Source organism: Lagopus leucura, unplaced genomic scaffold (genome assembly GCF_019238085.1).
Source record: "Lagopus leucura isolate 7727_CA_CO unplaced genomic scaffold, USGS_WTPT01 Super-Scaffold_100004, whole genome shotgun sequence".
Taxonomy (NCBI): Eukaryota; Metazoa; Chordata; class Aves; order Galliformes; family Phasianidae; genus Lagopus; species Lagopus leucura.
This window is the reverse complement of record NW_024962264.1, coordinates 41,173,349-41,198,882: the sequence shown is the minus strand read 5'-3', so window position 1 is coordinate 41,198,882 and position 25,534 is coordinate 41,173,349. Positions and strand designations below refer to the sequence as shown.

Here is a 25,534-nt window from a genome sequence, read left to right as displayed (position 1 = left end):
GCGGGGCGGGGGAGACTATAAAAGTGTCCCGCCGCTCTGCGTGCACACTTCAGGGAAACTTCTTAGGCGGAGCAGAATGGCTGGCTCCGTGCCGTTCTAGGGCGGGCAGCCCTGCGGCAGAGGGTGGCGGCCGCCGTCCCGGCACCGACAGACAGGAGGGAGCACGGCCGGCTCTCTCCCGCCCGGGGAAGCGGCGGCGGGATGCGAGCGAACGGCAGCGAGTTGAACGGCACCGTTCTTCCGCGGGACCCGCCGGCCGAGGGCTCCCCGCGCCGACAGCCCTGGGTCACCTCCACGCTAGCCACCATCCTCATCTTCACCATCGTAGTGGATTTGCTGGGTAACTTGCTGGTCATCCTCTCGGTGTACCGCAACAAGAAACTGCGGAACGCGGGTAAGGGTCGCCGGGGTTTGGGGTGGGGGAAGCGGGGGCCGCTTTGTTCTGTGGGAATAACTTTGCCCCGACTCACAGGATGGAGACGGGCTTTCCTCGGGCTCCTCCCGAGCCCCAGCGGTGCCGGGTGCCGGGGCGGCGCGCCTCGCTCCCTGGCTGCTGCAGCTATTTTTAGCGCCAGCCACCGAATCGCGGTGCTATTTTTAGCTGTCGGCGGCTCCCACCTCGCAAGCAGAAAGGGAAGGCATGGAAGCCTCTAAGAACGAAACTGAGCACGGTGCTGGGGATGCTGCTCTGACACTCGCTGTTCGTCTTCATGCTATTCTGATCGGGTTGCTTCGAGTTAGAGAAAGTGTCCGCTTGCAGTAGTAAGGTTGTTGCTTCAAGCCGAATGTTAAATTACAGACGCTGCAGGATTCAGAAGAAAAACAGACACGTGTTTCAGGTTCTTTGGTCACCTCCTACTTGCTATGATAGCAAGTCTTTGTGGAATCGGAGACGTCTGACAGAAAACAGGTTTAAGCGTGTTCTGAAAAAAACTGTAGTTTTGACAGGATAGATTCTATGATGTGTACTGCTTAAATCCCTCTTAGTTTGTGGATTATTGGTCTGACAGGCAGGAACTTCCTCAGATTCATTCTGCTTTATCACGTCAGGCCAGCTGCTGTGCACGTGTACCAGCTCTGTGCACTCAAAACCCCACGTATCTTTCACTGAAAGAATATGGGAGTGCATGAAGGGAGCTGTGCTGTTAATGAAAGTGGGATTTCACTCCATGACAACTGAGATACTGGTTTTACTTTTTTCTAGTCATGACTGGCTGCCAAGTTATTTGGTAGCCGGTGGTTTAAAATTCATCTGAGGGGGAACTTGATGCCTGGCTTTGCTACAAGCTGTGAGAATGGCACACAACTTTCTATGGCTAAGCCTGGTAATTCAAGTAGATTGTACTCTTCTTTCATTCAGCTGAAATACAGGAGCACTAAAATACAATATCAGAATGAAGGCAAGCTGATTTTTCCCCCCCCTGTGGTTGCCATTGATCTACATTCCAAAAGCTGTATCTTCTTGCTTTCATTGACAGAAACTGCTCTCACTGAAGCTGATAGGGCTACACTGTGTGATACTCATCATGAGATGAGAATCAGACTCAAGCAGCATTTGACAACCTTTGTTTCTTGAGATTTTCTGATGAAGAGAGAAAGGGTAGAGTTAACCACGTCACTGGGGTTATTCCAGGGGAAAAAAAAAAAGGTGTTATTCTACTCCCCCTTAATATGTATGAACTTCTCCACTTTTGTGGGGAGTTTATAACAGACATTTCTGGTAACAAGTCTGAAATAAATGTGGTGCCTGTTCTCTGGAAACATAACTGAATCATGGGGTCTTCTGTGTGTGCATATTCACTACTGTAGTTTTTGTATAATCCCTCTTGAATCTTGACACATGCTCACTTGCTCATTCTTACTGCATCTCTCATTCTTGCCTTTTCTGTCACAGTGGCTGTCATGAACTGCAGCAAACTGGAAACGGTTTTCTCCTACAGCTAGGAGAAGAGCATTCTTCTGAATACAAATTATTTTAGACTGGAATATGAACTAGATACTTTTCTATGCTCTGAAATAAACAATTATTGAAAACAAATAAATACTTAGTATATGATGGGAAATTTGTCTGTGTTAGAGTGGGGAAAAAACAAACAAACAAAACAAACAAACAAACAAAAAAACAGTAAAAGTAACTTTGAAGTACCTGATCAGGTAGATTTCAAGTCCTTTTCCTCGAGGGAAAGATTCTTAATACGAGGATTAACTGACACTTTGCAAAGACAATAATAAGCCTCAATAATATGTGCAAACTATTTTTGTCTAATCTGGCAAAAATCTGTTACCTGCAACTTCATTTATGTGAATGCTGCTGTTAATCTTGGCATTGAATTCATAAGTGTTTACTCAGGTGAGTAAATCTAAACACAACACTTTAGAGAACCCTGTGAGTAGGAAGGAGTGTCCTGATTTTAATAACACTAATTCAGGTTATTCAAGAAGAGATAACATTGAAAAAATATAATCTAATTTACATATACAATTAATTTTTAACTTGCAAATTATAAAGAGAGATACAACTTTTTACAGAGCTATAACAATAAAGAAACTTTTGACTTTACGAACTTTATAACATCCTGTGTTAATAAGTCTTGCTGGCACATTTATTGAGGATAAAGGACTCAGGATGAAAATTCCACTGGAGAAATGTCAGGGAGGAACAGAAGATACCTCCTGAAGAAAATCTCATTGAAGACATTCTTCTTTTTTTGCAAGAAAGGACTAACAGAAATGAGGATTATTTAATACTTTGTCAAAAATGTGGATTTGGTGGGGGATTCATCTTTGCATATAAAAATATATTTGGAAGATTTCTGCAAATTGAACCTGTGGATGTATGTTTAAAAAAAATGCACTGGGAAGTAGTAGACTAGAAAAAAACTTCTCAACAAGTGGTATAACCTTCTTGTCAGTCAGAAGGTTAGTAAAAGACACTGATCAAAGCAGAGGAGTCAGTATCTCAAAGAAGTTTGTCTCAGCAAGCGAGGAGTTTCTGATACTACAAACTCCTTCATAGTCACAAGCATGGCTTCAGTAGATGCTCTTCTAGACAAAGAAGCTGATGATGCAACTGGTAGGATTCTCTTTTATTTAATGTATTTGACTTGTAATAAGTTTCATAGTTCTGGTCTGTTTTTTTTAATGGTGGCTTTCTAATCTTAACAGGCACCTGACACCAATTCAGTCCTTAAGGGAACAGCTGCAATTTAATGCTGGTCTACAAAGACTGAATTTGGTTTATGACGTCTGATCTTTCAGCTTTGAAAGAAATTTTGAGGGGAACATTCAAGGCATAAGGATTCTAATACCCACGTTTTGACAGTATGTCCATGCAGCTTAAACTTCAAATTGATGTGCTTTCTTTAATTCATTTCAAGAAGAATGAGAATAGCTCATCTTAAAAGGAAATTTGCTGTAAATTATCTTAATATGTTTCATTTTCCATTGCTAACGTTCATAAATCTAGAATAGGGTCATTCAGCACAAGTTCCACCCTGAAATATGAAATAAGTGGATTTAGGAGAAGGTAGATCAGAGAAATACTAGTAGTTTTTCCTGTCAGTGACTGCTAGTATCCTTATGCCTTTGCTGTTACCCGCATCAAGAAAAACAATGCATCAAGAACAAAGTGAGGGAGCAGCTGTAGGTCTTTAACTATGAAGTTTAGTTTAAAGCTCAGTGCATTAAAATGTCAGTTAATGCACACCTACAATTTTGGTGATGGAGGGGCTGGATACTCAATGATTGTAGGATTGGACTATTAAGGCCAATGAATAAAGCTCTCTTAAGAGCTGTTGTCCCTCTTGTTCTTTTCCTTTTGACACTGTTTTATTGGTCCAGTAGTTTGCCACTTCTGGATATTTTTTGTACTGATATCTAAATGTGCCCTGATTATCCCTCCAGCAAACTTCTGTGACAGCTGGCAAGATAATAGCTCCACTAGCCTCATTCTGGCTCTTTTGTTTCTTGTCTCAGTATCAACAGGGGGCTAGTGGCCAAGCTTGTAAACAACTCTTAATGCATCAGGGCAGAAAGATGCATTCATACCCTTCTCTCCCAGCTCTCTTCTGTACTAGATGTATCTACCTTCTCCTGGTTTCCTATGTCCTTGGCCCAAATGTTTTGATAATAGATCTGTAGCTTTTAGTTCTACTGAAGAAGGTGGAGAGGAAATCTGAAATTTGTCAGGCCACACAGTCCTAGAGAAGCAAGATGTATTTAATTCTGTTCATGCTTAAAGTTAAGTGTATGTTAACTACTTTTCCAAATGAGATGGAAATGAAAAAGGAGAAACTTGAATGTGAAGTCTGCCATATCCACATTATGTCCAAACAGTTCAGTAAAGAAAGTGCACAAAAGAATGAGTTGGAGAATAATCCCCAATCAAAATTTGTTAAGATCAGTGAAGTCTTTGATGTAAGAACTAAGGAACGTAGCTACCTAATACTATAGTATCTTAAATCTGGTATTTGTTATACATAATACATAGCATGACCACTGCAAAATTAGGGGTATTAACTATTAGAAATAAACTTAGAAGGTTTCCAAATTGTCCTTGTCTTCTATAAAATTATATACTCTGAGCAGTGTAAGAACATGCTTGAAGAATGTTCCTCTCAGTGTGTTTTGCAGAGTATTAAATTTTCTATTTAATCTGGGAACCAGCTTTTGATAATCAGATGGGAGATCTCACTAGCCTTATCAGAATATGATTGTTCTTGATGATGTTTTCTTAGTTTTTAAGATAATTTTTAATAGCATATCTAATGCTGTCATTTAATCTAATAAATGAAACTCCTGTTGTGAACTCAAACTAATGGAATTGTTGGTTTTGTTTCAGGTGATCCTTGGACTTGTTTTTGTGTCCTGAGAGAAAATGGGTAGCCTGACAAGTATTTGACTCAAGAGATAACTTACAGAAGATCAAGTTGTAGCACAAATTCAGGGTTCTGATGAAAACTGAGGTGCTGATGGCATTATTTCAGACATGAATAACTTCAGGTATTGAAAATGGTAAGCTGACTGGGAGGGGAGAAAATGTCTAGAGGAGACACCAAACCCTGGCAACTGTTGAACAGAATGAAGTATAAAAATACAGTTTAAATAAAGCTGTTTCTCAGAGTGGTTTTGATGAATAATTTACTGAATCAAGGGTTTTCCAGAAAACTGCTTAAATGGCACCATCCTGTCAGTGACCAAAGATAGAGATGAATATTTCAAATAATTAATATTCCATTCTTACTAAAATATCTGTCAAAGTCAGCCATGTATGCCTTCTGCAAGTTTCTGCATTTGTAAGTTTTTCACGGTAGTGCTGCTTCTGGTTTGCTGCTGCCAGTGCTTACTTACATACTATACTGTTTTCTGGCCATTTTTAGTTTTTGAAAGGGTTCTCCTTCTTAATTAAGATGGTTTTACATCTTTAATCTCTTAATTATCCGTTTTGTATCTGCTTCTATTCTTACTCCTTTTTTATTTGTTGCTTTCCTATCCTGTTACTGATATTTCAAGTGTTTCTAGCCAAAGCCATAAGCAGCAGGTCTAGTTTGTTGACAGCAGTGCTACTGATGGTGGGTTTCCAATGCTAATAGGACAGTGTCCAGCCTGTTTGTATAATAAGGTTGGTAGGATGATAACAATTGCTGTAGTTGTGTTATGCATTACAGTCTAATTCTGCAGCCTGAGTAAAAATGTTGGCAGCCTTGCTGTTGATAGTTTTTCTTCTCATAACGGTGAGCTGCCTCAAATTCCACATTAACTTTGCACTCCTGAATAGTGATTCCAAATTTCTGTTTCAGGAAGGTGAGTGTTACTAAGAATTCTTCAGGATAACAGAACACAACTTTAATATTTGCTTAATTAAAAAAAACCAAACACACAAACATGTATTTAACGTATAGCTAAAAATGCTTGACATAATAATACAAGTATTGCTACTTGAAGCTCTCTTTCAAAATCTTCTGAAGTCACAAAGGCAGCATTACAGCTGAGTAGGACGAGTAGGGTTCTTTCCTTACTATAGTTCTTATTATTCTCTTTCCTCCATTAGTTTTAAAGATGGATATGACATACCAAACCAATGTGTGCCTTAAAGCCTTCAATTCATGTGGTAAACGAGCTGCACACTTTAACCTGTTCTACAAGTAGATCCGAAACTGAGATGTAAACAGCAAGTCTGTTTATAGCTTTGTTAAATAGTGACTTCTGTTGTTTCTAAATGGTTTTGTAGCAATAAATGACCAATAAATGTACGAAGCTTCATGTCTTATAGATTTTTATTTTTAACATTCATTACCCTTAAAGAGAAGGCAGACTTTCCTTGAAGAAACACCTTGCACCAGAAATAAAATATTCCAAACTCATTCTTTTTTTTTAATAAATGACCTAGCAAGGTACAAGGTCATGCAGTATGCTAATTATAGAAGAGTAGTTAAGTTATTGACTTTGTTCTAGTTGGACAGGATATGTAACTTTTCCATTTAGTTTAATGGATATGCCATTCTACATGAGCTACTTCCATTTCAGCAAAAATATAGGAGCGAAATAGAAGCTCTAGTTATCAGAATGACTTTGTTTTCTGAGGCGCAGATGCAAGGTTAAGAAAACCAACTGCTTCTCAATTAGCCCTTGAGCTGACAAAGGTAATCTCCTCTTGTTGCTTGGTAATGTGTGAGATCAGTAACATTGGTTTTGCTAGTAACCCACTCCTACTGAATTTGAGTATCAGTTTCATGTTACAGTGCAGCAGTAAGTACTATCACAAAATCTAGATGAGACATCAGTAGCCACTGGCCAAAGTAATGAATGGGTATGAATACAAGAACCAGTTTTGAAAACTGATATACAGTTACGTGATGAAGTTTCATTAGCTGTGTCTTGTATGCTTTTGGGAGGGAAAAGTCATGGATGTTCTTCCAACAGCACCTCCACCTCCTTCCAATGGTAGTAGCTATGGATTTCATTTGATGTATACCTCTTCTTTAGCTTAAGCAATGAGAATTTTTTTAACTTCTTAGTCTTACCTGATGCTTAAGGACATGTTCCTCTCCTTGTCTGTGTTGGGAAGCAAAGAAGGGTTTTCATTCTCAGCCGTGAGAGAGTATTCATAGCCTAATAGAGGTATAGTATGGACAACTTCATTTTAGAAATACTGAAAGAAAGATAACATTTGGTGTGAGGTTTCCCTCTCTGTTTGCCACTTCTGTCAAGTATGAGCCATTTGTGAAATGAAGAACGCCCGAGTTCTTGAGTAACAAATCCACATACTTATTTTCAAAGATGATTTTACTGAAAATTTGGGAGCTATGTATTATGGAATATTGATGTCTGCATAAATGTGAATGAAGTGGTAACTTGTATTTTTATTTCATTTTTGGATAAAGAATTAATTACCTATAAATAAAAAAAATCCTGTTTTTATTAACAGCTTATGTGTATTTTGCATTCATATGTGCTATCTTAATTTTACTGTAAATAATGACTAATAAGTATTTCTCCAGATCATCTCTGGATACATAATTCTAGTGTCTGCCTTCTATAGAGAACTTATTTAACTTTCAGGTTCACACCATTTTAATTTATTTTATGAAACTGGAGTTCTTTTCCATTATGGGATATTAAATCTTCCAACCTTTCCTGAGTCTGGGTTACTGAATCAGTTCCCACTTGCAGTAAAGGACTGAAAGGGACATCCTTTCAGAATCAGTCTTCGCCTTAAGTTACAGTTATTTCATTATTATATTGTATGGCTTCTGATTATCTAAATGTATTTTTTTTATTTTGTATAACTGTCTTACTAAATATATTATGCATAACACTGCTTAGCATCTCTCTATTCTTGTAATAAAGAGGGAGAATTAAAAATGTACTATCTTGGCTCTTGTTTGGGCTTTCTAACCCAAGTAAAATATCAAATTCTTAGTCCTTTGGCAAAATAACATTTTCTGTGACTGGACTGCCTGAGGAGTGTGCCTCATCTTTAGAATATACCTTTCCTAAGAGCAAAATCCTGGTTTACTGTTATCAATTATACCAAGGTTAGCGCTAGTCTCCTTTCTCTTGTTTAGCTGCAACACTTGCTCAAGGGTAATTAGGCTGCTATACTGTTAACACTCTTAAACCTGAAGAGCAGTAAGCACTTTAACGTAAGAGTTGTCATTAACTTTCCTTTCTGTGGCTAACTTCAGACCAAAATCCAAAGATGTAGGCTATGTTTACTTCTGTCTTTCTCTGAAGCTGAATAAGTTTTAAAATTCTCCTGTTACTCTGGATGTTGCCTTTAGCCAAGGTCTCTAGTGAAGTCTTTTATACAGAGAAATTCATTAAATGTTTCAAACACTATGGAGTCAGAACAGGATTGCTGGATCACCAAATTCCTTGAAATAAAGTTTATTACTAATCAGGGTCATTGTATCATAAGTGCCTGAACAACATTTTCATGTCTTTCCTTCACCAAGATAGAGGTATAAAGTAGAACAGCTTCAACGTTTTTGTAATTTATGCTCACTGAAATGATTCCCACAGCATTTTTGTATTGGTGAGTGTCATCTGAACACAGCTGAACACTCTAGGTTTTCATCTCCTCTGTATACAGGTAAGTACTGAGAAGACAGCAGAATCAACTTTCTTTCTGAAATACAAATTTGTCTTAATTTTTGTTAAGTAGATTCAAAATGCAGTGAGATTTTCTTCCTCCTTGCAGGAATGGTTTTCAAACATTGTTTTTAGCAAATAACTGGGTGTTTATTTTTGCAGTTTCTCTTAGAAATCTGTCATTATCTTATCCCTGTTTTTTTGTTTTTTTTTTTTTCAGATCTTTTCCCGATTTTTTTTTTTTTTTTTTCTCTTTCCTGTTCAGCATACCCCACTACTTGAAATTTCTATGGTGCCTGATACGTTTGTCAGCTATGAAAATTTTGTTGATTGCTGGAAACTTGCCTCAATTCTCATAGCTTTTATGGCATAGTACTTGTCTTGTATGCCAACACTCTCTTCCAGCAGCATTTTTTGTCTTCCTAGCATACATACTTTTGTCCAACTAACAAATTCCAAGGAATTTGTGCTCTTTTTGTTCATCCTATATTTACAGTTAAGAATACTGGCATTTCAAAAGTGAGTGCTGCTTTTGAAATTACTCCTTGTAATCCAGGAAAAATTATACAGTCAGGTTGCACTTTCATCCTGTTAATATTGTTTGCAATTATCAATATCTACCCTATGCCCTGAAAATACAGCTAAATCTGTCATGCATAAATGCAGGGATGTGAGTGCAAAAAAAAAAAAAAAAAAAAAAAGCAAATAAATTATGTCTAACTAGCCCAGTAGATACAGAATTTGAAGTCTGTTGTTGGTGTTTGTTTTGTACAGGAGTATTCTGTTTGTCACAAAAAAAAGTAAGGTTTTCTAGCTGGTTTTCCCTTTTACTTTTCTCAATCAATAGTGACAGGACTTTGCTACCAGAGTGCTGACTGGTGTTAGGGTACTTGAGCACATGCTTCTTGTGAACGAATAATGTCGTAGACTACCATCAAAACAGTGAATTGATTCTAAGATCTGCTTATATTCGGAGTTTCATAGTAACTTCTGCACTCGTGTTTATTTGGACAGCTTTCTTAATCAGATTCAGACTTCACAAAGATTGGTCTTACCTGTTTCTGTATTTTGTATTGCTTGTGACTAATCCTTGTGACAACTGGACAGAATGTTATTTTTGCTCAAAAACATAAAATTTACTTGCCTTGCAAACAGATTTCCAAATAATGAATTTTCTCATGTCATTTTTTTTTGTCTATTTTCTTAAAAAGGTTTTCTAATAAAATAAATGGAATTTTCAATAGTAACACTGGGTGGCAGCTCCACCATATGTTTAATTTAAGCTTAAGCCCACTCTGAAGATGTATTTGTTAAAGTTATAAATTAAGCATTTATTCTGTGGTAGCAGTTCTGCATATTCATATGACAAGTACAAATATTGTATGTGACCAATTATTTATTGTGAAAACACAAAAAAATTAAAAACTACAGCATGCTGTAATGTTGCTGGAAGTAAAGAACTATCTAATGATAGCTTTCTAATAATCACCTGTAAATTAAGAGAGTATTATACTTTCTGTAATCAGAAGCTCTGAGGTGCTACCAAGGTAGGAAAATCCAGATGGTGCAACAAATAAAGTACACGATATGACTGGAAAAATTAGATTAATTCTTCTGACACCAGTGACTTATATAACCACCTACAGTCTGGATCTAAACTGTCTTCTTGCCTGACACACTGTAAATTCTTTTGAGTAATAATAGTTCTGAAATTTGTATATTTTTAAAGGAGGATATGAATCATTACAAAGGTAATTACAAAAGTAATGATTCGTTAGTTATCTCCACTTGCTAATCTTTTAATCTAGGTACACCATGGAGATCATCAAATTAAACAGAACAGATTATCACTAAAGAAGCAAAATTCAAAATTTCATGTGAATTCTTTTAGCTCTACCAGCCCTTTTAACCAAGCCATTTACTTGTCTTTTTTGCCTGTTATTTTCTAGCATCACTGAAAATAGACTTCTTGCATGTTTCCACTATTTATGTGAAATGTTAGTTGAAATGTCTAATAAGCCCCATAATGCATCTTCTCTCATTTCTTGCTCCAGTGTCTGAAGTTGATGAGGTTATTTGCAGAAATAAGCCCAAAATTCTCCATTTTACTAGTGAATGAAATGTTGTCATCTCTTCCACAATGTTTCAATAGCTTTCCATGCAGCTGAAATCAGAAACATGTCTGAAGATGCTGGATTCTGATGAAAGCAGAAGATGGGCTTGAGTTGCATTTTTCTCTTTGCTACAAGACATCAAGGAACTTAACATTATTTTGAAGTATTTAAAAATCAATGATTAAGCCCCTCAGCTTGGTGAAAGAACATGTTGCTGTACTTGATGATGGGAAAGCCTAGAGTTCCTTCTATTTACAGACTGCTTTGTCTGTTTTGTTGTGTGACCAGCATGTCTGATGATCATGTTCAGAAGACTGGCAGGTTTTATGTGAATGTTTTGTGTACATACATGAGTATAAATGTGTATCATGTATTACCCTATATTACTCCTATGTTACCCAGAGCAGCACTCCTTAGAGTAATAACTTCATTTTTTATGAATGCCTGCAGATGTTTAGATTTTCTTGCATCTCAGTATGTGAGATACATCTCTAGATACCAGATTTGAAGACAAATATTTCACATAGACTAAGTTTCTCAGTCTGTTTTTCCATTTCAGTGTCATAGTTTATTTATCAGATGAAAATCCAGAGCTATCTGCCCCACTGAATTCAGCTATGCTGAACTTTTACACTGAGTTGATGATTTGAATAGTAATGGCATTGCCCGCTTCTGTTGTTGAGAGTGGGGTGTCTAGGCTACTGCCAAATTTGGTGGTTTCCTCCTTAATTTGCTTTAAATTAAATAAACAGACCTTTAGCTAATGTAAATGTTCTGTTTCTACAGCTGTGACAGTCAGCTGTAGCTGATGTTACCCCCTCCCATGTAATCTTTGCCTGTTTTAAAGTGAAGGCAAAAGAAGGTATTGTATTTTCTTAAACAGTCAAGATATCTGCCTACTTAAGCCAAAATGAAATTGATTTGATACTATCAGGTAGATTAAATTGCCTCCCTTTAAAAATCTTTATTCCAAGCATTTGCATATAATGTCATTTAAATCTCTTCACATGCTCTCAGTATGCTTTGCATCATTGCAGAAGCTTCAGAGAAAACAGTGGATTTGGCCAGAAGCTCTCTAGACATCTTTGCTTAGAGCTGCAAACTCTAAAAAAGAAGACATATTTATGTACCAGGAGCTGGAGCTTTGCAGTGTGTTATCCACATGCGCACTCTGCATCTCCCTGTGTCCAAGTCCTTGACACATTATGTCCAAGTCTTTGACACATTAGAATTCTGCAGTTCAAAAAAATTGAGATGGAAAGCAAGTACCAGCCTCTCTACCCTAACTGCAGAGTAGAGAGAACAGCAAGACAGTTGAGCTTTACAGGAATATTCTTGTATTAAACTTTCCAGCTGAAGGGTGTGAAGAGCATGTACTTCCTGCACTGTTACATGTGTGTATATAGGGGTTCTAAAGGCCTCTAATTGATTGTTTTCTTTTTCTCTCCATGATATGGAGGGATTTCTGTGTGTTCTGGGCACTCCTGATTGGGAAACAGCTCATTCTGTCTGGTCCAGGAAAACCTGGGTAGGTTAGTAAGACTTTACATTTTTCTGAAAACTTTCTTGAAGCTGTGATTCTTGCTGTCTTTCAGATATAGTCACTTTGCTGGGGATATGGATGACATTTCCCCAGTTTTTGTTTTTTTTTTTTTTTGGTTTTTTTGCTTGTTTGTTTTTCAAGTAGTGCGTTTAATTTTTTTTTTTAATGTTTCTTGTTATGCTGTTCCATTTCAACATGAGCATTTTAAGAATGGGAATGCCCCAGTCGGACAATGCTGGCATATGCTTTGCAGGTCTGGTGCTCAGCTATGTACATTACCATTGTGCTTGGAACTAAAAGCCTTTATATTGATTATTATTATTTTTTTTGTCTCCCTTGTTTTTCTGTGCTTCAACTGAACTTAAAAGTCAAATGTTTTTAGAGAGTGGAAAATATCCAGGAAATTCAAAATGCTGTCACAAGTTCACAAGTCCCAAGAATACTTCAGATTTTCATCTTATTGCTGCACCTCCAGAAAAGCATAGCATGATTGATGTATTAAACATCTAGGGAAGAAAATAATTAGCTTCAGTGCCAGTTACACTTGAGACAAAGAGACAAACATTTTATTTTCTATTCAAATGCTCAAGGCACTTTTTGCTCAAGTGACTTGACTCTTCCGATAAGCGGAGTATTCAAAATGAAGTTCCTAAGACACATGTTTTTAATAGCGGTAACTGGAAGACTTTTCTTGTCACTATATCTTCATGCCTAGTATGTCTGCATGCCAGTCACTCAAATACATAGATTTATCTAAAATAAAAATCAGTTCTAACACGCTGCATTCCCCTTTGGCTTGTCACAAAAGTCAAATTAATAGAGGCAGCTGCATTTAATCGAAATAAAATTTGTGGTGATGTTCTTTGAGCACTGACAGGCTCTGCACATCAACTGCAATCCAAAGTTCAGAAAGACCCTTAATTGCTGTATTTTCAGGGATGTATTTTGTTGTATTAATTTCCAGGTGATCTTGCTACACAATTTTAGTGCTTCTTTTGCCCTATTTTTGAATAATTTTTACATGAGAGATCTTATTGATGCTATTAAATGAGTTTTTCCAAAGGCAAATGTAAGGTAGGCAGAAGATAAGTTTGACTATTTCCAACAAACAAATGACTTCACTCTTTTGTTCCACTGATTCCTTTCCCTTATTGTGTTATTTAAGCTAAATGGTGCTTTCCTCCTAATTTCCAGGAGTTTGACTTTCAGAAGATAAGATTGTCTCTTGTGAAGAGATGGGGTTACTACCTGTTGTATGGTCAAGTCAAATCTACCTGATGTGTATGCTTTGCCAATGATTATCATGAATACTTGTATGAAGCAGAAAGCCTTTTCAGACTCCAGCTCTATTGTTGTTAGACAATGCAAAAACATTTCACATTAGCTGTGGGTTTTTTTTCTTCAGCAGTTTGCAAATTACATAACGGCAGTAGCTTGAAAATTATCTCCTGAGTTATGATGGCACTTGAATTCTGAATGAAACACATGAGCATGACCTTAAAGCTAATAATTTAAGGTGATTAGGAACTTAAAATATGTAAATATAGACTTCTAGTTGGAAATTTTGATCTGTTCCACCCTTTTCCTTCAACTTCTTAGGCTTTTCTGCACTCAGAATAAAATCTTAATAGCTCTCGTCATACTAGATGTGTCAGATTCTACTGGAGTAAGAGAAATATCCATGCTAGGAATTTCAAGAAGGTATCTAGTCTGCTTCCTGTCCTATGTAACAGAATTGGCTCCATCAAAGTGAGCCTAAAAATTATCCTCTCAGTCAGTTAATTACTGTATTTCAGAATATGCTTGTTTACTTCTGTGCATAGAAGTCATGGAGTACAGACTGACTGTGTCTATAAATGCAGTAACTACTTTCTTGTTCTCTACAGGAAGCGTTTCTCATCTAATGTCAAGGCATGTAGCTCTGTGAAAGAAAGCTAGCTTTGCAGGCAGAAGGACCTGGGTTTGATCCCTGACAATTCAAGAGTGCTTTGTTAGCTGAGGGAGGTGCTCTGACCTCATTTGGCACCACCTGGAATGATGCATCCAGTTCTGCGTCTCTCAGTACAGCAGACATAGGTCTGGAGGAAGTTAGAGAACTGGAGAACCTCTCTTGTGAAGACAGGCTGAGGGGAGCTAGGCTTGTTCAGCCTGGAGAAGAAAAGGCTTTGGGGAGACCTCATCATTCAGTATTTAAAGGGAGTTTATAAACAAGACGGAGACTAACTTCTTACATGTTCTGATAGTGACAGACAAGGTTGAATGATTTTAAAATAAAGAGGGGAAATTTAGTAGGTGGAAATTTTTTACTCAGAAGGTGAGTGAGGCACTGGAACAGGTTGCCCAGAGAAGTTGTGGAGGCCCCATTCCTACCATTCCTTGAGGTGTTCAAGGCCAGGCTGGATGGGGACCTGGGCAGCCTGATCTTGCGAGTGTAACTCTTCCCATAGCAAGAGGGTTAGAACTAAGTGATCTTTAAGGCTGGAATGCCCTTTCCAACCTTACAAAATATCATCAATCTCTGACAAGCCTCTTTGTCATATATCTATGTCATGTACAAAGATTGAAAACATATTCATTTTCCAAAAAAGAAAATACAGTAATTTGAGAAATATTCACTTGCTCTCTATTCTTCACCTAAGATTTTAAGAAGAGAACTCTCAAAAGACTTGCCAATTTGAAATTGAAATTTAGCTTGGATCTTATGAACCATATTACTGAGCTTTATGACAAAAATATTTGCATGTGTTGGAATGTTTAAAGTTTTGGGAGGCAAAATCTGTAACGTGGAGCTATGTTATATTTTTATGCTTTGTGATTGATAGCTTTTCTTAAAAGAAAAAAAAAAAGACCATTTAATGATGTTGCATCTATTTTAAGATGAATACATTTTCTTAATATATAGTGTGAATACAGTAAAATATGGCTTAATCTTCAGTGTTAAAACTGAAGGTTCCATACCTTCTAGCTGTGCCTTGAAAACAGTCTTCATCTTCTCTTTGAAGTTTTTTGTGTTTTTTTTTTTTTTTTGTTTTGTTTTTTTTCTTTCTGGAAGTTGTCAGTACTGTACTGATGTTAGTGATCCATAAGTACACCAGAATATTCAGAACTTCATTATGAAGTGTCAGGAAGATTGATTCACCTTTTGGGTTCAGAACCTTTCTTCCTTTCTTTTTTGGTTTATGTGTATGAACTTTAATAATATTTGTAATGATGACTAAGAAAAGCTCCTTGGTCTGTTGATACTTGAATAGCATTCACAGGACTTAGCCTTGTCTGATTAGACAAATTGCTGCCTAGAACAGTTCAGCTTGTTTATGCAGTTGACATCTAAAAGATAACCAAAAAATAAAAAAGACAGGTAAGCATGTTTTTAGTTGCTTTTCATTCTGCTAATGATCAATAGGGTACATTTTGTTTCTTCCATTGCTGATTTCTCAGACGTTTAATTAATAAGTTCCAAGCATGAGCTAAACGTGAATAATCCTAGAAGGAAAACGTTCTCTTCTACCTAAAAAACCCTACATAATTTTTAATGACTTTAGGACTGATGAAAGTCATCCAGCTTTTTCACATCTGATCATTTTTCTAACTAAAAGTCTAAGTTTTATCAGTCATTATTTTAAAGACACAAGATGATACCTCTGCAAGAAAAATTATTCTTTGATAGATAACTCTTTCTGTTAGTCTTACTTAATCCTGAAATCTGATTACAAGCACTCTGTTTTGAAAGTTTTCCATGAAATTATACAATAATAATGCTTAATATCTAATTGAATCCAAAGTTATTTTATATATTGAAAGGAATGAATAGTAATATAACAGTTGATTATGTAGCAGATAATGTTATCAGTGTTAAAGATGTTTGAAGTGGGCTAACACATCAATGTTCAGTAAAGAATCTGAACTTCTGCAATTCTACCCCTAAATCAAATAAATTCTTCATTTTGATCCAGTTTTGCTGGGGTGTTTTCCTAAACTCTTAACCTTAATCAACTTCTGCTTTACAGTCAGTGGACAGCTCAGCCCATTATCTTTGCACCATTCAACCTGTCAGAATTTATTAGCTTGCCATCAACAGAGAACTCCCTGTACAACCAATTGTTTGTTGATTCTTCTTCAGCAAACTGAGGAATTTTGTTAAAGAGCCATTTTAAGCAAAGTATGTGATTTATACTTCCTTTGGCAGCATTTAGGCTAAGGCTCAACAAACATCAGATTTTTACAGATTACCCAAGCTCAGTAAAATTTTATGCTTCTCAAGATTTTGAAAGTAATCCACTAGCAGTGATTTTGGCAGTGGGTAAATACCACGATAAAAATAATACTTTGAGATTATTACATTGAACATTGTTTAGAACCTTTTTCTCCTCAGGGTAATTATCTTCATTAAAATACACTAAAAATAAAATGTTGCAGCATCTTTCAGTTTACAAATTCTGTAACAGCCATTGTTTGATGTACACAGAACATATTTCTCTGAGATTGCTATGGGCATTGAAACCTTCTTCAATTGGAATGTAATTTCTATGTTTTTAAGTCTGAAATACTTTTGCTAGATGTCTCCAATGGGATTACCAATATCCTCCCTAACTGAAAATCTGCTATTTGATTTCATTTTTGTACTGCAATGCTATGCATTTTAAACAACAAAAATCTTCAGAATTGTTTTTAGGTTTAGCTCCAAGTCAGCTCTAAAAATTGTGAATCTTTTCTTGTGGCCTTAATAGGAGAGTCACAATAATTTTTTTCAGAGAGCAAGCAGTACCTCTATTTGAAGGTTAATATTGTGATACTGTGGTTCACAGCCTGTTTGTGGCTAGCTCTGTGAAATAATATGTCATATGTGGGAATTCCTTCTCTTGAATGTATCCTCCTCCACAAACATTTTCAGGCTAGAAGATAGAGTTGCCTGAATAGGGAGTTTTGTCAAAGGAATAGACAGAAAAACTATGGCAGTTACAGATATTTTAAATGCAAGTAATACATTTGGAGATTGAAGAGCAGCGTAGAAATCTTATCTTGCACTTTGTTTACTTGCTTGCTCTGTTTATATTTAATTTCAAACTCTCTAATCAATCTCTGCTTTTTTTAACTAAGAATGGGTATTTGGCACTAATTGTCTTTTATCTATGATTTATATCATAGTTGCTCTCTTTTTTGGAATGTCATTCATGTCTTCTGCTGTAGGATACCAGCTAAACTGCTTCAGTTAGGAGTATACTATCAGAGACCTCTATATTATCAATGGATGCACCTCAAGAAAGCTTGTCAACTGAGACTGAATTTTCCATCATTTTTACAGTGTCTCAGAGGTTCACAAGAGATTCAAAAAGTGGTTAACAATAATGGGTACTGTTATGACTTTTCTTAGAGTCATCGTTTTTTATTAAGCTAGCTGAATGTGGCACCATTCTACTAGGAGCTGCTTTGATTTTTCATTTTATTACTTAAATAAACGTGTTTTTAAAAAACATGGCATGTCTGTATCACTGAAAGAAAAATGAAGGCTTATTATAATAGAGAAGGAGCAAGGTAAGAGGTTTCATTAAAAAGGTAGGAAGTTTTGAGTTTCTTACTGCTGAATGAGACTTCCTTACAAAGTTACCAGAAGCCAGAGTAATGAATGTTAGAGATGTGAGTTGGAGCAGAGGTACAGAGGGACAAAGGAGAGAAAGACAAAATGGTCGTTAGTGTAGAATTAGTAATGATATATGGTAAAGGATTGGAGCATCTGTGAGCTCTTCTAGTGAAGGCAAGAAAGATAGCAACTGGAAAATTCCCGAACAGTAGAATGATATGAAGAGGGGGTCCTACTAAGGGAACATCTCTGAAACAGGAGAAGAATAAAACTGTCACATATATCTAAATAAATTCTCAAATAGAAATGTATCTAGAATTAAAATATTCTAGAATGTTCAGAATGATCAGATAAATGCTTAAGTGTAGAGATTACTTTGTTTTTTTGTTTTTTTGTTTTTTTTTTTTAAAGAAGATATTGTTTTCAATGGGCAGGAAGCAATGGAAAGATTTGGAAGCTGGAAAATAAACCTCAGTGATGAATATTAAGTTTAGAAGAGCAAAGCTAGATTTGGAAAAAGAAAAGGAACTTCTGGGATGTCCTGTGATTTTTTTTCTCCAAGAAATAGTAAGACCTGTAAAAAAAAAAGTTAATAGGAGGAGAGTAAAGTGCAAAATGAAATAAAATCTTCAAGAAAAACAAATTATTAGGAACAAAAAAATTCAGAAGAGTAATTACTTGTTTCAGAAAGTAGAATGAAGATAGGTCAGAAACTTTGGAAAGCCATAAAATTTGCTTCTTTTTACTCTAATCACTGTTTTTTGTTTTTTTTTTTAAATGATTAAGTGAATAAACAAAAACAATCCACCACTGCTGAAAAAAAAGCCCTACCAATAAACAACCTGAAGCTAGCATTCACTTATTTTTCACCTCTAGAATTGTATGTGCAAACTTTATAGATCAAGGTAAAGACTTGGCAGAGCTTCAAGCTTTTCTAACTCTAGAATAATGTCATAGTTTTATGATTTTTTGATTATTGATGCTCCACATAACATCATGTAATGTTTTGGGAGTTAAGAGTTAATGCTCCAGTTCCATGTATCATGGATAGTTCTGGGTACCTGGTTCTCAGAAGAGAAGAATTACATTCTACGTACCCCAGAGGACTTTGTGTTGTTCTGTTTCCGTTTTCCGTTCAGAGGGAAAGATAAAAACTGTTTGCAGATAACTAGACATCCCCCTCTCTTCTTTCCTTTCTGCTCATCCCAGCAGCATTTGTCTCACTTCAGTGTTAGAGTAAGGCCTTCATTGTTTGTTTGTTTGTTTGTTTGTTTTTGGATGTTCTCTCTCTAATTTATTAGGTTCAATTCCAATTACATGGTATTATATTGTGTTATCTTGCACTCTGATTTTTTATTTTTTTTTTAAAGTAAATTAGCTTTCCTTCTCAGATCGTTGCTACTGTTCTATTTTTAGGGCCCATCTCTCTACCTTTTTCCCTTTCCCCAAGCATGAGTCCATGGCTCCCCCTACCCCATTAGTCATGGAACCAGGCAGAAATGGCCCGTGACCCATTGATACTTTTAGTGGAGAATGTAAGCATAGGCGTACTTTTGGAACAGATCTCTTGGATTTTAAATACGTAATTCTTTTTGACTCTGTTCCTTTCAAATATTATAAAATAAAAGATTACTACTTCATAAATAGTATTAAGATATTTGTTTGCTCATTGCTGATAGTTTATCATATTTCATATTCATTTTTTTCTCTCTGTTTAAAAGCAGAAAAGTAAAAGGAAATAAGAAACAACAGAAGAACATATGTTTCTCGGCAATCTAGCTGTTTCTTTTTTAGTACTCCTTTGTTTACTCATGTGGAAAGTTGTATCTTGCACTGTTGTTGCTTTAGACTCCATAGAGCTAATGCAAACCATTAAGGAACAAATAGGAATATTTATTTCGTGAATCTTTTCCTTGATGTTTTTTTTCTGTTCCGTATCATATATTTTCACTATATGATACATTTAATCTGAGATTGTAGGATGTCTGAAATAATCCTGCAGTTTTGAACTAATTCCAACAATGTTTTGAATATACTTAGCAGATGTTTGATAAAGGTGTCATTATTCCCAATTATAAACAGTCTTCCAAAGATATCTGTTATGTTTGCTTTGGGTTTGCTTAGATAGACAGATATAAAAGGCCTTCAAACAGCCAATGTTTTAGCCATAGATGGTCCCCAGTTTGCTATTGATATGCCTCAGTTTCACAGACATCCCTTTCATAATCCAAAGCACATAATATTTTGAATGGGAAAGGGGAATATAGATTGTTTTAGAGGTATAAACACACCATTAAGTTTGATTGTACTGTGGCCAAATATTTAACAGCTGTAACAAAGTTCTTTATTCATCTTATTACACAGTATTGTGAGTAGATGATGTTTGAAACACTAGCTTAAGTTAAATTAACTGTATTTTCTCATAAAATGTATCCAGGAGTTTTACAAGTGGTAAATCATCTTCCTCTGATTTGTGTTCTGTATAAATTCATATTTTCAGCAAACATTTAGTTTACAGTAAATTTAGCTTGCAGAAGTGTATGTGGAAAGCCTTTTTCTCTTCCTTAGGAAGGTATTACATTAGTATTGTGTACCTGCTCTTCTCATCAGGTACTAAAAGCTAAATTGGCTGAATTATTATGACGCAGTATTAGCTCAACAGAGATTTCAAAGACCCGAAACAAGAATAGACTTCAAAATATAAATATTTAGAAGTGTTTATGATGTGACAAAACTGTAGTCTACTTGTAAAAGAGGGTTGTAGAGCAAACAAAGGCAATGACAGAGTCTTTATTTGAGAAATAGATGCTATAGGAAAAGATATCAAAGAGGAATTAGCTCACCCCTCCTGGTAACAGTTTAGAGAAAGGGCTGAGCTGAGGAATGCGACCCTCCCCTGTTTGTACAGTTGTGCCACAGCAGAGAAGGGTGGGGGAAAAAGGGGGACCCGTGCAGACTCAGATGACATGGGAAGTATCACAGAGACAGAAGGGGTGGCTCTAAATCCCACCCTCCAACCCCCCACCTGCTCCAGGCACTCACGTACTCACATAGATCCCCTATTAGTTCAGGCAGTGACCTTGGCATTCCACTACAATGGTGTACTTGCAAGTGAACTCCTCAAAGATGAAAGTAACAAGGGGTTACACAAATGCCAGAATTCCCTCAGTGTTGAGGTCCTACTGTTTTCCATTAATTTGTGAACACAGAGAGCATTTCTGGTAGCTCCTGCATTTTTCAGCAGCTGAATAGAATCAGTAATTTTCACTTTCTCCACCTGTGGTTTTTATTTATTTTTGTCTTAATTTCATTAGAATTAATTTGGGATCTCCATCCAGATACCCCAGCTCTTAGGTAACTGGAGCTGAGAGTAAGAGAGCTGAGAGTAAGAGTTCCTTCCACTCTTACTCTCAGCATCTACAGGAGATGAGGTATCTTCAAACAGACGGAAGATCCTGGAATGTCAGTCTTTTATCAGTTCAATTTTCCATTACTTTAAAAAACTTTAAGTAATTCATTTTCATAAAGCAACCTCATAACTATGCAAAATCTTATTCTATAGTGCAGACAAGAATTTTAAATGGCTGATCACTTTATTTTAAATTACTCACACAACCTTTAAACATGGTTCCAACACCACGAAAGCCATTTTTTAACTAGGAATAGAAAATTTACCACATATCAGTTCTCTATAAATTTAAGCATTATTTTCCAGGACTTCTATTTATTTTATAGTGTGTTTCTCTTTCAACACTCTTCTGATTTGATACCAACTGAGAACATAGTAGAGTTTCATGACTGTTACTTTCTATCATAGAATTGTAGAATGGCTTTGGTTGGAAGGGACCTTAAAAACCATCTAGTTTCAATCAGTGGTTGTCAGCCACTAGATAAGGCTGCCCAGAGCCCCATTCAACCTGCCCTTGAATACCTCCAGGAGTGAAGTATCGACCACTTCTTTGGGTAACCTGTTCCAGTACCTCCCCACCTTCTGAATAAGTTCATTCCCCCTTATCACTGTCAGACCATGTAAAAAGTTAGTCTCCCTACTGATTATAAGCTCCTTTTAATTCCTGGAAGCCTACTCAAAGAGATCTCTTCTCCAAATATGAACCTGTTCTATCATTATTAACTGAAATAGCTTTATGCAGTTTTTTTTCCTTATTTTCTGAAAAGGAAAACAAAAAAGCAAAAAACAAAATTTAAAAAAACCCACCTAAAAAAGCCATGAGCTTTGCTTGCTTTTTCTTTCAGATTTTATTTTTCTTTGATGAATACAGACCTGTGTAAACGTGTGTTCGTGTGTACACATTTACTTGCATTTAAAAGTTTATTTTGTTATCAATTGTGTTCCAAAGAACAAAGGTTTATTAAAGCCTACTTTGATTCACTGAAATGAAGGACATCACTTTGATCATTCATTATCGCTAACTTCATGTATTTTGTTGGTATTAAAATAAAAAAGCAAATGAAATGTGATTTTTGCTTAATGTAGAAATCTTATTTTTAGTTTAGGATATATTATCTATGCTTGTTGAAATGATAATCCAAGTAGAAACATTCAATTCTTTTAAGAAGATAAAAACGACTAATTACAATAAAATAGTTCTTCATTAGGAAATAATTTCAAAATAGCTTTTTAAGTATAACTGAGGCTTCAATGTGCGTTTAAGAAAAGCCCCTATAAATTGATTATTATAGTTGTTCAAAACTCCATTCAATTACTTGCAATTTCTACTACCAGACAGTAGAAGGAAAAAATGTTCCACGTCTTTAGACAATTAAGATGTAAATCAAACTCTAATTTGTTCCATTTTATACATGACTTCTCAGAATCAGAATGCAATTGCTTGTAATAATATCTGTTAGAAATTTTATAGTTCTAGTTCAAAGTGATTAATTGTACAGTTACTGAGTCACTGAATTAAAACTCAAGATAATGGGATTCCTAACACTATATGATGAGCAGTCAGCTGGTATTGTGGTATTACAAAGCCTTACTTGGTAATCCTTACAGACACTGACAATCTATTAAAATATAGTAACGTTTTGTCCAAGTTATAACAGTGGATCCTTTTCATTCCTTTCTATGCATGGAATTCTTATGAACCTTGTTGTAAGTACATATTTTTTCACAGAAACTGCAGTTCATCATTGCTAGGAAACAATTTTCATGAGTGCTATTTTAAGTCTGTGATCATCCTGTTTCCAACTAGTTTCCTGGTTCTTCTTGAATTCCACTCTATGTTCTGCTTTTCAACAACAAAAAGAGTTAAAAAAGAAAGGCATAATTAATGAAATGAAGAATTGGTAAACAAACCAAGTTCAGTAGTGGTTTCTCCCAAACAGCTAGCTAATCCAAATGTGCATAGTCATGCACCACAGGAGATGCAACAAATATATGAAAATGTACTCCTCAAACTATGCCAAAAAACACACTAACCTAGACATTGGAATGTTTACAATACTAAAAGACATACAGTATTATTGGATAGTAGTAAAAACAGTAGGATATTATCTACTCTCTCTACTCTCTATTCTGATATTCACACATATCTTTATCACAGTTGTCTATAGTTTATTTATTGCTGGTGTATTTGTAACAGAGACAACTTGGCATTATGCACCTGTATATATTAATTTATATTTGTACGTAAGCATGACTACATATAGGTGTAAAAACTTTGATTTTCCTCTAGCAGGTGCATAATTGCAAATACGAGTTGTAAGATCATTAAGCTAGAAGGGAATAAATGGATGACCCTGTGGAAAAATCTGCACATATCCAGGAAAAACTTCATTGTTTTTCTCTAACTTCTGGTTTTCAGTGTCCTATTCCCCAGACAATTTTAAGTTTTGCAATTAGTTTGTCAATTGCAATTACAGTGTTTTTCCTGTGCTGAAATCAAAACCAATAAAGATTTTGTTATTGAGCTCAAAGCTATGTCAATTCTTAATCTCTACAAACATTTCTGTGTAATCTAGAAGAAACATAAAAATACATTTTGTTAATCTACTAACAAAGATTAAGTGCAATTCAAGCTGGATTAACCTGCATTCTACAAAACTGATTTCTGCTGTATTCAGAGTTAGGCTTTCTCTTTAATAGTACTGCTGATAATCCTTAATGGCACAAAACATTGCTGAGAGAATTAGTACTGCTGTAGCTGAAGATCAGTACAGAAGGAAAAATGAAATATTTGGCACACTGTTTCTTCATACTGCTACATTGTATTTCCTTTCTGATGCAGAAAAGTGGCACATCTGCTTTCTATTTATATAGAAGTAATTTATTTATCTTTGTCTACTTTAAATGCCTTCAACAAAGAAATATTTCTAAGCGGAAGACTGTTTTTTGGTATTTTTAGAAAGTTTATTGTTGGTCTAGTCAATCTCATTTTGCAAGAATGACTTACTTTTGAATAGATATGGATTCCGAGATCCTAGAAGTTTATGCTTATCTTTTTTCTTATTTTTGGGCCATAACTCTTTAAGTCATCTCAGACAAGGTATGAAATTAATTTTCTAACAGTTAAGAACATAATAATTTATAGAAAGGGACTGAATCTTTCTGTGATCCTTTTCCCCAGCTGTCTCACAGCTTTTCTTTGTACATTCATCTTACATTATTAAAATACAAATGTGGTACTTAAACACGGGTGTCTAATGCCATCTGAGGTGCCATGAGGTATTTGAGACAGATGTCTGTATGGAGCTGGGAAACATAAACAGCACATGCATGGCAACCATCTCCTGAAGCTGCATCCAAAGGCAAGGTACGGTACCCTACAGTCTCACAAATGACACTAGATGCTTGTGTTTAAATAACTAAGTCCACTCGCTGCCTGAGTGTTCATTATCAAGGATTTTTAAGTACAAGAAATTTCAAAGAACTGCAGGATCACGTAAGGTTGAAGGAATATTTTGGTATCCTTTAGTCTGATCCCTCTACTTGAGCAAGGTCAGCAAGAGTAGGTTGACCAGGACCATGTGTAGTTAAATTTTGGATATCTATCTCCAAGCATGGATACTCCACATCCTTTATGGGCAGTGTGTGCTATTGATTGATCATCTTCACAGTAATAAAATATTTTCTAATGTTCAACTTTGTGAAGCAACAGAAATCTTCCTTATAGCAAGATTATTTAAATAATTAATGGTATCTTTAAATTAAATGTTTTTAATGATGGTTCTGACTGGCTCTTTGCAGAATTTTCACTAGTTGTGAAAAAGTAGCCCACAACAAGTAGGCGTAATTCTGCTGTCAAATATGCAAATTCTGTCTGATTTAATCATCTTGTCTCAGAAAAACTTAAAACCAACTGTAAATTTTGAAGATTCTGTCAGACTTCCTTGGATGTGGTTAATTCTAGAGACACATTTTGCATACAGATATGATCTGGACTTTAACCAGTTTTTATCTATATACTTTGTAGCTTAATGAAGAAGAAAGTGTATAGAAGCCTAATTCCCCCCAACTTCAATTCCTATATAAAATATTTACGCTTATTGTGTCTAATAGAAATGTTTGAGGATGCCAAATTACAATTAGAGAATAGAAGGATATTCTTACGGTGAAATACTGTAACCTCTGAGGTTATATTGGTTGTGATAGGTAGCATCTGTCATTGAGACTTTGTTTCAAGTGAGAATTCTACATGCTTCATTGAGTTTTTGAGTTTTTTTTTTTTTTTTTTTTTTTTTTTG

The 25,534-nt window shown here is 35.8% G+C and overlaps 1 protein-coding gene across 1 annotated transcript in view; it reads left to right on the top strand.

Annotated features, from left to right (window-relative positions):
- Positions 1-201: 201 nt before the first annotated feature.
- The window catches only part of MTNR1A (melatonin receptor 1A), a 40,923-nt gene continuing 15,590 nt past the window's right edge, over positions 202-25,534 (top strand). The window contains exon 1 of the mRNA XM_042871366.1: positions 202-394. Coding sequence (XP_042727300.1) covers positions 202-394 — 193 coding nt within the window. The remainder of the gene's footprint in view (positions 395-25,534) is intronic.